This window comes from Cupressus sempervirens, chromosome 4 (genome assembly GCF_028749045.1).
Source record: "Cupressus sempervirens isolate cs-2001-9-10 chromosome 4, ASM2874904v1, whole genome shotgun sequence".
NCBI classification, from domain to species: Eukaryota; Viridiplantae; Streptophyta; class Pinopsida; order Cupressales; family Cupressaceae; genus Cupressus; species Cupressus sempervirens.
This window is the reverse complement of record NC_143121.1, coordinates 533,078,282-533,093,926: the sequence shown is the minus strand read 5'-3', so window position 1 is coordinate 533,093,926 and position 15,645 is coordinate 533,078,282. Positions and strand designations below refer to the sequence as shown.

At 34.9% G+C, this 15,645-nt stretch overlaps 1 protein-coding gene across 1 annotated transcript; it reads right to left on the bottom strand.

Annotated features, from left to right (window-relative positions):
• Nucleotides 1-2,694: 2,694 nt before the first annotated feature.
• Nucleotides 2,695-13,208, bottom strand: LOC149562272 (acyl-UDP-N-acetylglucosamine O-acyltransferase). Its single transcript, XM_089825802.1, has 4 exons — nt 11,862-13,208; nt 11,445-11,699; nt 3,472-3,585; nt 2,695-3,304 (listed from the first exon to the last, which is right to left on the bottom strand). Exons 1-4 carry the CDS (start codon nt 12,834-12,836, stop codon nt 3,230-3,232), a joined length of 1,419 nt encoding a protein of 472 aa, XP_089681928.1. The 5' UTR covers nt 12,837-13,208; the 3' UTR covers nt 2,695-3,229.
• Between the last annotated feature and the right edge of the window lie 2,437 nt (nt 13,209-15,645).

Below are 15,645 nucleotides of genomic sequence, written 5' to 3'. Positions count from 1 at the left end.
AGTAATTAATTATCCTTTTACGCATGGTCTACTTAATTGTATAGTATAGGACTATTATAATCATTATGCTACATTCGATGACAGTTATCTCTTATGTGAGTTTATGGGACGAGGTCATCAATGAATTATAAATTTTATGCTCCCTCTTCCCAATGATGTTGGATACGATTAACAGTATTATAGATCTGTCTGCCAGTTATACAATACTTTTTAGTACTTCCACCGTAATAAGGAAACTTCATAACCCTCACAGATTTATGTGGGTAGAGACCATGATGTACTAAATTTTGAGGTAAATTCAATGAACAGAGTCTAGGGACTTCTATTAGTGTACTAAGTTTGAGCGCTATTCAGCATTAAGCCATAAGTCTCTATGAGCGAAATCATATTGTATGTAATTCCCTTGATGAACAATAGCAGTCCAGTAGTAAAATTCTACAAACCACGATCCAAGAATTATTACGGATCGAGATAAATACAAAGGCATGTGCAAATTGGCCCTGTTCTTCACATCTTCGCTAACTTTCCTACATAATTTCTTCCACAACGCGTGCACTTGCAGAGACCAGCCACAGATTTCTAGGTGTTTTACCGTGGGTTTTGAAAAAAAAAAATCCTTTTTTTCTTATTTGATCCTTATGCAACATGCTTCTTGGGTCTGATCTTTTTCTTTTCCTATTTGATTCAACTCCTCACATTTGCAGCTTGGCTCTGTTGCCATGTTAACTGAAATCGTTTTTGCAAATGTAATTATATTGTCATTGTATTTTTCAAATACAGATTTGGATATATAAGTATGAGAGAAGGAAACATGTCTTCAAGATTTAAACATCATTAGTTAATATAAAATAATATAAATAACCATATGTATGTACATTATATATATAATCATCAATAATGAAACTCATGATCATGTCAATTTGACTGTAACTACAAACTTAACAGTTGGAACTATTATTAACATTATTGCAATTATATTATCCACTTCCACAACATCCATTAAGAGAATATAACTCTTTTGAACTTCATTCTAGAAAATATTTATGGATGCATATTTTGAATTTCTATGGATATTGAAATTTAAAAACTGAAATGTATACAAGGTTGAGCTCACTTTTGGTTTGCCATATGTATTTAAGTCTAATATTAATTTAGATATGATGGAAATAGATAATGTGTATTTTGAAAAATATCTTTAAAATGTTATGTAAATTTGTCAATTCCCGATTCCTTTTTAAAAATGAGCTTACTATAAAGTTTTCAACCATAGTTCCAACCAATGTTCTTGGACTATGCACAAATCCTACAAGTTTTTCAAGTTGTCAAGCCATGTCAAGCCAAACGGGTCATAACAATCCGTTGCCATGACTTGGTGAGTTATAGCTCATAACTCACAACTCATGAGTCATGCAATTTACAACACAACATGTCAAGCCCGAGCTCTATTTGCTACCTATGAGAAAAAAAGAGGTACAACCAACAAGAAAGAAGAACATCTAAGAGTACACAAATCACATTGGAGAGGCCATAGGTTTGCATTGAGAGCTTCAAGGAGTCCATAACAAGACTTCAACTCATTTGAAAGAAGTAAGTGTTAAATTTTGTAGATTTTGTTAGTTCTCAAGGTATGTTTATGGATTTTTTATTTGTTTGTTGATTTTTTTTGTGTAACTTTTTAAATCTTGAATGTTTTATTTTCCTTAATTGAGATTGGCAAATATTTGGGCCCTCAACTTCAAACCTTCAAAAAATTATCATCTATATTTTGAGTCAACCAGGCAACGCTTCTAGATGTGGGCACAATTGGTCCATGTTTGTGCACATCCACTCGAAGAGGTGTAATGAATTGTCTCTAGAAAGGTTAAATGTTCTTGCCTTTGTTCATTACAATCTTCGTTTTGGGATCAGGGAGATTTTGGAGATTGGGTCCCCTCCGATCACTCGAGTGAAGATCAATCCAAAGTCTGAGTGGTTCATCGAGTCTACAAATCCAAACAAAAAGGCTAAGGTTGTGGCTATGGTAGAAGAGAATAGAACTTGTTTTGCATAGGCAAAACTGATGTTGATCATTGTAACACCTTATAGACAGAGACTATGGCTAGTCATTTGTCTAGGACCTACCTTAGATGCCTTTATAAGAGGTAGATAGACTACTTTGAAGCTGAAGCTAGGCTAGAGTCTAAGCCATGGATTTGTTTTTGTTTACACAAGTTTGGGAAATTTGATGTCATGGATTTTATATACATTTGACAATATTTATAATTCTACATATTGATGTTTTATGTTTCCTTCACCTACAATTTGTATTAATACTTATGTGATGGATGTATGTTTGTGTATGTAATCAAATTAACTTCTATTTAATGACGTTGTAGTGCCTTTAAGTATTATTCAATAATGAATACATGAAACAAATTTTACGACGTTAAAATTTTCTAAATTTAAAAGATTTTTTCATTTTGTTAAATCGATGCTGAATCACGAATTAAATCAACATTACCAAGTCTGAGCCTAGTCCGTGTCTGAAAACTATAGTTCTAAGTAATCAAAGCAACGTAAAGCCCTGTCATTCATATTCCTTTGTTAAACTTCAAAGTGATTGACCGAAAACTTCTAATCCATCCAAGAATTTTCTGTCGTAATATTTGTTGTTTGTTTCTGCACTCAGGTAATGCCACCATTCAGACCAGAAAATAAAAGAATACCGAGCCAGAAACTAATCTATTTAATTAAGAGATGGAGTGCTGTTGAGGTATACATACAAATAGTCCCATATTACTTTAACCCATGTATAGACCCATATACAGATTGTCGGATATGATAGACCAAATTATCTTTCTTCTTTCTTTCTTTCATACAGCCAGTCAACAGTTTAACACCTTGTCAGAATATAGAGAGCACTTTCTCTACATCACGCTGTGAATGGTGAACTTCAAATTATAATAAGAGTTTCCCTGAAAATTTTACTGATTACAAGTTCAGGCAATATAAAGTGGCATGACCTCATGACAAGCTTACCAATACAAAGAATAAATGTAAACTTTTGTACAATTTGAGTTTTTGGCACTCAATCACACCAGATAACTGCCTCTAAAGTGAAGGTATACATATATTTTCTGCAAGGCATGTGAAAAAGGCTAGCATTCTCATCAGACCAGAATATAAAGCAGCAACATAGAAAACCCCAGAGCATAAAACTGGCCTTAACATTGGAAGGTACGAAATCATGTCAGGCACATCTTGCACCAAACTCTGTTCCATTCATACCATAGAAATGAAGCAACAGCATCGATATTACGTTCCCCTGTTGAGAAGAAAAAAGAGAATTTACTTCATGGCTGAGGAGTGATGCATAACATCATGTTTCCATTACATCTAATATGGAAATGCCTATTATATTGCAATCATGGTATCTAAAAAGAAAAACCATTTATCTGGACGCAAGTGAATATCCATTCCCATTCAGCACACCTGACTGCTATCAGCAGGACAAAATAAAAGGCCAGTTGCACATTCTTGTAGTTGTTCGGGATGATCAATCCAGGACTTTCGGGACTGGATTAACTCCAAGATCCAATCAAAAATCTGCATCATCCATCAACAAATTAATTTAGAAATCCCTTTTCAAAAATGTTACACTTAAAAAAACATTACTGAGACTTATTGTTGCCCTATCATAACTAGCACCAGTTGTATCATCTCCGGCATGGGCATAATATATTAATTTGTTGAGAACTTGTTCTATGCATTTGTTTACAAGCATACATTTACTAAACTAGAGAAAGCTACCGAGCACACCTATATCCATCACTGTCATATAAAATTTAATAAAAAAATTTAAAAAGAACATATACAAAGCGGCTGAGAAATGAACCAAAAAAATATACATTTAGCTGTTAGAAAGTTTTAAGGATGCCTCGCAAGATAGCTAGACCTAAGATGGCCTTGCCATCCCTAGTCGATGACATAATATGAGATTGATCAAGTAATGTTCTTCCACTCTACACAAAGATGGGTTTGAATCGATTACCAAGTGAGGCAAAAGCTTTTGCTTCTAACGGTCAAACTGCCCCCTGTCCGATTAAAAAATCTTCGATATTCAGGGGTGTCCTCTTATAACCATAAAACCATTAAAGGAACAGGAGTTCCCTAACTGAAAACTCCTAGATCATTGAAGATATTATATTAAGAGGAGTAACAATAGGTAGCAGAGGAGTGGGCTTACAATTGAAGAGGTACCAAGTCTTGAAACTTTATGGGTTGGCTAAGCTTCATATAAAATATACCAAAGATTAAAAAATTTTACTTTTTTCAGAATCACAAAAATACAGTGATTTTTTTTTCAAATTTTTTGCTGTTTTCAATTACAAAATATGCGCATCATAAAGAACAAATGTCAAATTTTTTAAAAAAATCTATTGCATTTTTTATTTTTCGAAATTTAATCAACAGTACATTTTATATGAAACTTAGCCACATCCAAACTTTATTGCCTCCTCCCAACACATCCCACTTCTACGACTTGGGTAAATCACGTTCAGTGGATTATAATCAATATGGGGTACAATACCCATGTGTACCCTGTACTATAAGCACAGTCAGATGCACTTGAGTCCCAAATGTGCTCAATGCATTGTTGGCCTTTGACAGTAACACAACATGTCATGCACAGGAAAAATTACTATATATTGAAATAAACTGCAATCATGAGAGTGGCAATGGAAAAGAGTTAAGAGATTGTCTTCACTGTAACGGTAGGTGGCAGTAATCACACATTACTTATACCTCCTCTAGATCAATCATTTGATGAAACAGTTTTCAGTTTGGTTGTTGTTCTGCCAAACCTTTGCATCAGTAGTTTTTACTTGGTCTTGGTCAGTCATTGACCTTTTCTCTGATACTGCAAACAATAAAGATTATGCAATTCATTCGCAGCTTGAGGATAGCGGTATAGGTATTATATATCCCAGCCAAAGCATAAGCTTTTGAGGAATCCACCGTTGGAGTCAGCTATGGAAAAGAAGCTAAATGTGGTTTACTTCTTTTTTTGATCACCGCCAAGCAAGACACCAATTTGGTGAGAAGGAAGAAAGAAAGAAGAAAAAATAAGGAAAAAAAAAAAAAAATTTAATGTGATTTGTTTATTTCCATTTAACCTATGTTGTCTTGACATGTACAATCCAACTACCCCTTCAGTTTCAAACATGCGACCTCCATTAGATAATATGGATGCAGTCATCATCAGACCATCACAGCTACACCAATTACGTAATTTTGCGATAGAATTTTTTATGAAAACGAGATTATTGTCATCAATCCAGTTAATTTAACGAAAATTATAACAATATTTATAATTCTATATATGCATGTTTTATGTTTCCTTCAGCTAAAAAAGTGTATGTACTCATTTAAGATCTCAAGTTCTGTGGTAGTCCTTGTGATGCCGAAATAAACGTTTTTCTAATTAATGGTAAATCGTAAGGTGAGTTGGAATCAATCAGAGATTTGATATAATTCATTTCACAAATTTACAGTGTTACATGGGACTTGCACCCTTTCCCAAACTTCAGAGTACTTGTCTTTGATACGTCCTCATACCAGGTACTCGCGTATCCAAGTATTCCCACCTCCGTCATTCCGCAACCATGCTGCCACTGGAATGGGGATTTGGATTTCTATTTTGAATTTTGATTTTTGAATGTTCCTATTGGGTATGTAATATGTTCCTATGCTGAATGCTGAATGTTGAATGGTTTTAGTTCATGTTGCAATTTTGCTATTTTCAAGAATTTAAATTTGGTATGTTCTACTGAAACATTATTTCATAACAAGCATTTCAAGTTCTATATGTACACTATACAACACCATCCCTACCCCATCCTCCCCTTGCCGCCATCCCCTAGCCGTCCCCCACCATCCCAAAAATGAGGCCCATTTTCCCTCCATGCTGAAAACTTGTTCCGACATACTCCAGTACCAGTGTTACATTGCAAATTTACCACTTTTTATTATTATTATTAGTTAATGGCAGCATTAATGGCCTAATGAGGTTTAAATCTTGATAACATTCTGACCAATGAAGTGTTTCAACTGTTGTTCTAAATGAATCACCTCAAATATATCAACTTATTTTTTTAAGACTCTATTAAAAGCAAATAGAATTTGTAGAAAAACTATTTACAGATTTCACTGATTTAAATGCAATGAGTGTCAAGTGTTCCATTCATTCTCATGAAAGATAGATTCTTATGAACTACTCAAGTAACATGGATCAATCAGCTTGTCACAAGAAACTACACAATTAAATTCTGATAGCAATATCGCAATTTGACTTATCATGAAAAATATCTCCTACTTGTCAATTGATGAGATTAAGACCAACACTAGCTGAGATTTTATTAATGGGATTGCAAGCAAAGTGGGCTTAACCTTGGAGGAGCTGAAAGTACTGAGATGGTTGACCTCCCAAAAAATCTTAGTGCTTCACCTCTGTGAGCATCACTTAGTTACATTGAGTGCTAAGTGTTTCATTTATTCTCATAGTAAACCACTACTTATGAAACATCTACATAGTTGAATTCTGATAACAATATCAGAATACTAGAATACTTAGATTTAAAAAAATTTATACCTTAAATTAATCTTACATATTTTATATACAAACGAATTCAAATTCTCTACAAAGATAATATATTATAAATTTCTTAATGTTAAATTCGCTTATGCTATTTTATTTTAACATTAATAATTTACATCCATCTAAATCCAGTTTGATAGTAGTCCGTTTTTAAAATTCTACTATTCATTTTGGCTATTATTAAACTTTATTCAAGATCGTAAATTTTTGGAAAACAAATCGAAAGGATTTTACAAAACATAAAATGTTTATAATTAATAAAAGAAATATCAGTACATTTTTAAAATATAACTTAAACTCTATAGAAATATAAAGACAACCTAAAACGAATTAACGAAACCTAAGAAACAAAGGCAATGTAGAATAAAAACAAACAACACAGTCTAGTCTGCCTCCCGTAGCTGACTATCACAAAATCTTCAACGCCTCTCATTATTCATAATATAAAAAATGCTTATTCCATTCTTCACGTTGCAGAACACCTAAAGGCCCAGCAACATTCGCAACAATGGCTAAAAGACCAATCAACAAACTTGTTCTCCTAGTGTTGCTACAAAAGGCAATGGGACATTTCAGTTTTGAGCACCTCTAAGTCCCCATGCTTCGAGATTCTTGTTGCAGCAAAGTCGTCTCGGGCAATACATGATATTTCATTTTAATAGGAGACGAAGAGGGTGCTGGAGTGGATTGGGGAATTTTTGAAGATTCGCTAGTCATACTACTCTAACTGGCTCTAAAGAGGGGCAGAGGATATTTTTTTTCAAAAAATATTGTTGCAAATGTTTTTGTAGGTATGAATTTTTGGACGAATCCAACAATTCTTTTAGGTTTTTAAAACATTTACGAGAAGATCCCGCGAACCTTATGACATAGATCATACTACGATGGACAACTCGGCAAATTTCCAAAATCTGTACAGAAAATCTATAAAGAAGGAACAAAACACAGAATTCATAGACAAAGTAAAAGAATGCGCAGAGAAAGCAGGTTTACTGACAAAAGAAGGAAGAATGTTTATTAATACAGGATGTCGAGATCCAAGCTAACTTAGGAATTAAATGCTATGATAAGATTTTTGGGAGACAAGTTCTTGCAAACTTGTCCTACACGTGCTCGGTGCATGATGCGTTAATTGTTCCAAGCAAACAAATAGCACTGCGTTAACTAAAATATTTGACTTTATTGACTATATGAACGGCAATTCCTGCCATTTCTGTTTCTCAGTCTTACCCGGTAAAAGTTCCATTTGTATATGAGATATGTTTGCATTAAATTTAGAAAACTCAGATTTTAAATTTGTATATTGTAAAGATCAACAACGTGCTCACAAGAGAAGATCGGCCCAGTTAGCAAGACCAGTAAGAACAGACTCACCCAAGAAGACTTTACACACAGCGTCCTAACATCAGCGATCAGATCAGGACTATTAGTAAATTAACAAACTATATATATATATAATTTTTTTTTAAAAATATAATTTAAAAAAAATTAAAATTAAATTTTTTTTTGCAGACACATGAATACTTGCACCACACACAAATACAGCATATTCGAAAGAAGGCTATGCAGATAGAAAAAAGGATCACACGTACCCATCCATATGGGCAGATCAATTAATCAGACACATAGGTGGATCAAATCAGAGATTACTACTTCAATGGCGGTATGCCTGAGATTTTGCTTAGTATTTCATGATGAAGAATCTTCATTGTTAACCTTTTTACATTCTTAATTCATTCATTTAATCTCCTATAGATACCTCATTAGACACAACCCCTTATATAGATGCTAAGGGCCACTTAAGATCAATACGGATGATACCACCTCTTGAGACTGGGGTAGAGGATTGATCGATTATGGAAATTTCACTAGGTACACCCTTTCAAATGGATAGCAGGGGCTACTTAAGGCAAGAGGCGTGATACCCACTATTGGACCTACACTAGAAGATCAATTGGCTCTAAATACCTACTAGGTACATGCCCTCATATGGATGACAAGAGCCAGGAGGCCAGGAGCGATGGTATCCACTCTTGGGCCTAGGATACAGGGTTGATCATTTTTAGATTCCTCATTGGTAAAGCCTCTTATATGGATGGCAAGAACCACATGAGGCTAAGAGGGATGGTATCCGCTCCTGGGCCTGGGGTAGAGGTTAAGTGGATTATAGACTCCTAAATAGGTACACCCCCTCTTATGAATGGCAAGTGTCATATGAGGTCAAGAGGGATGATATCCACTCTTGGACCTAGGGCAGAAGATTGATTGGCTATAAATACCTACTAGGTACACCCATTCATATGGATGACAAGACCTACATGAGGCCAAAAGGGATGGTACCCACTCTTGGGCCTAGGATGGAGGGTTGATCATTTATAGATTCCTCATTGGTATGCCGCCTATATGGATGACAAGAGTCACATGAGGCTAAGAGGATAGTATCTGCTCTTGGGCCTAGGGTAGAGGATAAATGGATTATGGACTCCTACTAGGTACAGCCCCTCATATGGATTGCATGATTGTGTTTTCTTTTGGGTCCCTTTTTGTAAAGGTCTTGGTTTTTGTTTTAAATTACAAATTTCAAGTAGAACAATTCTGTTAGAAAAGTAAACAAAACAAAAATTAGAAATAAAGCTAAATAAATGTTACATGGATTTCAAATACCATTTTAAAATTTTCAAGAAAAAATAAAAAATAAGAGGCTTTAGTTCAATTCATCATAGAGATATCTAAAGTAGAATTTTAAGTTGTGACTCTTGGTCTCTTATAATTGACTTCTGATATGAAGGTATAAGTAGTGACTTGATCCTCCATATAGAATTTCTAATGTATTTAGTATTTACTCATATAAAACTTATATTTACTATTGATCTAATGTCGATGCTTATACAAACATGAGCATTATAATCAATGTTCAATTTGAAAAAAGATGATGGGTATAAATGCCAACTCAGCCCTCATCCAGGAGCAATATGGCCAGTCCAGTTGGTCACAAACACTTCTCTTACATGCTAGCCACAAACAAGAATCCATCCTCTAACATATGAAATAATAATTCCATTCCATATGACATTAAAAGATACTTTATAATCTCTCATCAAATTCTAACTGCCCACGACACCTTGCTTTCTAAAACTCATGACAATCTTGTAACTCGTCCATCATGACTTCTCTGACAAAGATTCTAACTCCTCTGCTATTCTTGCAAAGGTCAACTTTTTGAACCATATATGACTTTTTAAACGCACTTCCTACTACTGATAATCTTTGAGATTTTTGAAGACCAGGAACATAACTCTAGAACTAACATTATGTTCTGAAAGCAGCTTAATTGATTACCCTGGTAACCAAATGGTACAAAATAAAGATAGGATAGCATTATTGAACGCACTAAAAAGGAACTTCTACAGATGATTTTGCTCGTTTGTGTATCATCCTTCCGTGAAAATGATATTATCCCTGAAGAGCTCAATCTCCCAAAATCTTCATCTTCTGACAATAGAGAGGCGGGGCATGGTCAAAGGAAAATCCTGCAAGTGTTGCCAGGCTTACCTGTTGCTGTGATTATTCAAGGTCGGGAATTATTTCTAAAGATTTTCTGTTTACTGGCGGCAAGAAAATAAATGAGCAGGAATAAGATGACTCGTTCTAGGAGTTTTGCAAGCTCCCTGACAATTAATTCCTGTTTGCTGTCATGTTATTCTCACAGTAGTTTGTTTTTAGATAAAAGGAGGTTAAGTGTGTACCTGGAACAGTTGCACCGAGAAACTATTTAGTTCATAGTTTGCATACTCGGTCAATTGCCGAATACTCGCCATTTTTTCGCCCCATGAATTTTGGTGAGGTTTACTAGCAGAGAATTTTTTTTTGAAAAACCTACCGAGATCCCAACCACACACAACTTATTTGATACATTTTTTAACTATATTGTGCATCAAATTTACGATTTACCAAAAACAACTTGTTTGTTTTTTATGAATTTAAATGTTTTTGAAGCTATTGAGTTTTACCAAGTTTTTACTTGGGACTCTCCAAGTTGAAATTATGCACTCCAAGACCGAATTTCCAAGCTATGACTTAGGTGTTAAGCCTTCTCAGCTTCCTTTTAAATGACTATCAAATAAAATGACAGTCGCTCTTTGAAGCATAATTTCATGCCAGATTTTATTATGACGGTTCCTGTGGGATTTATCCTTGCATTTTTCTTCTGGAATTTGTAAAACTTTAGGATGACAGTACAAACCGAGTAGTTTTGGTTGGCAAGTTGATACCTTTCTCAGTTCAAATTTAATATTCCTCTATCACCATTTCTAAGAGTATTGCAGAATTCTTCAGATCAGTTTCAAGCTCAGCCTGTCCTCTATAATAGCTGGTCTTGATTTGATAACAATGTTTTTCACGCAGATAATACATGGGATGCACGCATTTAAGATATCATATACTTAAAATTGTTGCCGTGGATAGCCAAAACTGATCAATAACAGAGAGTATTTTGGTTGAAACCAAATTGACTAATTAATATTTATTTTACAAATCTATTATTTCCATGAATACTATATTTTTAATGCACTTTTTCTCTAATAAAGTCATAAGTACTTACTCGTTTTTATTATTGTTTAGGCTTTATTTTCTATGATTTTAGCCCTCTCTTGTCTCACAACTCCCTTTGAATTTCATAGTCAGCCATGAACCAAAAGTAATGGACTCATAATCCATTTGATTGAATACAGTCAAACTCACTCCTCTCCATGCATAGCCCTTTATGAAGAAAAAGATGCAACCTGACAGTCTCTAAACAAGCTCATACCTGGGCAAGCTTGTATCGTGGAACCTCCAACTGCCCAGCTCGGGTTTTTAGACCAGTACCCTGACATTCAGGACAGAAAACTGATCCACAGCTACTACTGCTGCTACCCTTACTCGCCGGTTTTCTTCTTTGTTCCAAAACTGACCATCTTCCTTTCCGAGGTCCTTTGCCACCATTTAAGTGAGACAGCCATATTTTTGACTCGCAAAGCAGAATCCAGTCTATAAGGCAAGAAGTATGGAAGACATGAAATGACTGCATCAAAACAAAACAGGAGCAAAAAGAAAAATTAAACTTCCAGCCACCAAACATAGCACATGATGAAAGAGAGACCTTGTTCTAGACATTCATGAGCAACATGGTTGGAAAACGAAAACAAACTTGAAGAGAGAGATAGACTGAGTTAGCAAGCGATACCCCGCGCCTGTTCCTGCTACTGCAAGCAATAAGCCCAGACTTCCTATTGAGTAAGGTAGCCACATCTTTTCCGGGAAGCATTTGCTGATGACAAATAAAACATAGCCTTTCTAGGGCTTTTAATCTTTTCCTTGTAAAAGCTCGTCTGAGGGCTTTATTTGACATATTCTTCAAGATCTCCATGTCCAGGTCCTCTCCCTCAATAGAAGAACATCCCACTTCCTCCCCCGCCTCAATTTCCAAATCCATATCCCTGTGTTCTGCTGCCGGTTCCACTTCAACCAGGGTGTGGGAATGATTATTGGATTTGGAAGGGGGCCTCCCCTTCTTTTTCCTTATCTTCTTCTTCTCAATCCCCAATGCAGAAGAAGAAGAAGACAATTGTTTAAAATTAGGGCTAGCTCCAATTCCACTCCCGCCCCTTCCTAATGTGTGAGTATATGGGAACGAGACAATGGCGTATTCACATTCCTTGGCGTTCCCAGTACTCGTACTGGTAGCGTGCTCCTGAATATCTCCCAGCCAACAACACCACACCGCCACCGCCTTGACCAGAGGAGGCTGTGGTTGAGTAGCCGAAGAGTGGAGGATCCTCATAGAAACATGACCGCAACCCATCCACTGTAGTGGGAAAGGATTGCTACAGCTACTGCTACTTGTAATGCTGTAATCTTGCTCTAATTGAAGGTGGGCAGCGGTCTTAGAAGAGGGATAGAGGAAAACAAGGCCATCATTAAAAGGCCAGGAAGGAGAAGGAGATGAGGAAGAACAAATGGCGAGAGCCTGCCTTTTGGCATGAAGATTGCCGTTGAGATGGTCGGAGAGAGCAGAGTCACTGTAGCAGCGTGTGGAACAAAGCCTGCAGAAGAAAATCACGCGCTTCCCGTCCTGTCTGAGCTCCACGCTTTCGTGCCCTTGTCTCCACACATCCTTCAATACTGCCCTTGCTGCACCTTCCTTCAGCCCCCCACTCATTTTACTGCCTTCTACTTTGACCCAATTCACTGCAATTCTCCATCTTGCAATTAAATGGCTTTTCCCTCCACCAATTTCTTCAGCAGCAACAATAAAATTCAACTGCCTCACCAATCGCCCCAATTCTTCACGGAATTATCAGAATTCCGCTGTATTCCCCGAATCAAAATTATATACCTGTGTTCTTCTCTTTCCTGCACAAAATTGCTACAGAACTTTGCTGAATATTTGGTGAATATCCGCTATCGATTGTTGCTCATCAATTTGGCTTCGATGGATCAAAGCCCGATCTCCTCGCTTACCGCTTCAATTAATTTTCCATTTCGATGAATTCTTTGCTTTCACGGGGCAAGTTATACTCTACCTACTCATAATCATTATTAGATATATTAGGTACATGTAGTATTATGAAGTCAACCCAATCCAATCAGGAATTGAATAATTTGATTTAAAATTCCGCATGTCGCATTTTTGAAAAAAATATATTTAATTAAATTTTTGTTTCTAGTTTGTTTAATACACTCAAATTAAGAATTGAATAATTTGGTATAATAATTTATTTATTTTTCAAATTTAAAATTAAATTATATATAATTGATTCAAATATTTTTCAATTAATTAATTTTTATATTTTCCTCCCATACAAAAATATTTTATTCCTTTATTTAATTCAAATCTTTAAAGAATTTTTTAATTGATATGTTAACTATATAATTATTTAAAATATATATGTTTAAGAAATGCAAGTAGAACAATTTATTTATTCTTAAAAAAATCTCACTTTAAATTATATTTAGTACATGTAAAAATTAAGAATATAATGTTTAGTATCATAGAGTGTGTTCCCAAAGGTTGATTCAAAATTTTGACACAATCTAAACATATAAAAATATTTAAATTGTATTATATATGTGTTGTCTTTTAACTAACACAAATTTCTACTATAATTGTCTATATCTATTTTTTCTATTTAAATTTTAGACCTCTTACCACTATTCAAAAAAATATTAAAAATGTTATTTTAATTTAAAATAATTACTTTTAATAATAGTTTAAATATAAATGTTTTATATGTATTATTTATATATCAAAAGCAACACAATAAGGTTGTTCACTTATAAGAAAATAATGCAATGGCAATTTAACTAGTTTAGTGTGTCATTAACAATGCATTGCCAATACAAAAAGATGGCTATTGTGATGTCATTACCTTCTAAGGTATTTGTATTGGCTGGCTTGGAGGAGTGGATATTATTGTTGAAAGGGCTTCTATTTGGCAATGTAGTTGGTGCAAGTAATTCAAGGCAATAGGAAGGCATGTATAAGGCACATAGAGGAGAGTCACGGGAAGACACTACCTAAAGCAAGAATCAATGACGACAATAGGACTAGGAAGGGAATAAATCTTTGTGTCAAGAAGAAATAAGAGGCTTCACAACAATGGGAATGGATGTTAGGGTTGGTAGGGCAACAAATAGCAGGGGTGAAGGAGTTGCTTAGGACCAAAATAAGGAGACAAGGGTAGGCATACTATGTTTTTAGGAGAAATAATTGCTATGGAGTCTCTAAAATGAGAAATTTTATGTTGAGATGGGTTGAATCGGGAGATTTAAATGTTTTTTTAAGCCTCAATGAACTTCAAAGTTGATTTAAAATTTTTAGAACCTCATTTTGGATGGGGATGTACAAATGAACCATAGAGCTCAAAAGCTCTTTGTGGTGGTCGTTTAGAATGAATATACTAGAAATAAATCATGTGTGGTTACCAATGAAGCTTGAAGGACAAGCACATACTACTGTTGAAATAATGGTACCTAGCTATCAACCCTACTAAAAAATCTTTCAACAAGATTCTATTTGGCTAAGATTCCCTACTCTCCCATAATATTGGTTCTAATCTTGGCTTGAAACTATTGATAATTCTCTTGGTAGACTTTTTGTGGTGGATGAGGGTTCCCTAGAAATTTTCCATATGATCGATACACGAATCTAGTGGAAATGGATTTGACAAAAGGTCTTCTTGTGGATTCTATTAGATTTTGCAAGAGGAGATTAGATACAACTTGTAGTTTATGAAGGTGTCTCATTCAAATGTTATAAATACTTTCAAACAAGGCATTTGGTAGCCAATTGTGCTAAGGTGCAACTAAATAATTTGACAATGTGCTAGACAGAGGTCACCTAGGAAACATTATTTGGTAGAAAAAGAAAGACAAAAGTGAAAAGAGTTGTTAAGGATCCTCATATTTCAAAACATTCAACTTCAAACCTTACCTAGAGGTGATAGTGGAAATGAATAAGAATGGTACTGATCTTTTTGTCCCTTAGCTATCAATAAATAGGGTAGAAATATGTGCATGCAATGTTTGGTTGATGGGTTGGGACCACCTTTTGAATAGAAGAGAGTGTATCTTTCTTTTGAGACCTCTAGAGAGGTTAAAAAAATGAAAACAAATAGTGATATCACACTTGACAATTCTTTTATTGTGAATAAGAATAGAAGAAAAATAAGCAACTTGGATAGTAACGTAAGGAATATTTTATAGGATTCTACTACAATGAGGTAAGAATGTGAAGAATTAGAGGATGTTTCGTGACTAGTAAAGTGTTGAAAATAGATTGATACAAGTATGATAAATGTGTTTCAATCATTGTTTTGTCAATGATGTCAAACCTACTACTTGTTGGTAAGACAAATGCTTAGATGATTTAAGTACTATCATTTGTTTGATTGATGAAGATGAATCATGATTTGATCAAATGAGGTAACGATAGCACCTAGAGGGAAGGTTGAGTTATGATATGGAAA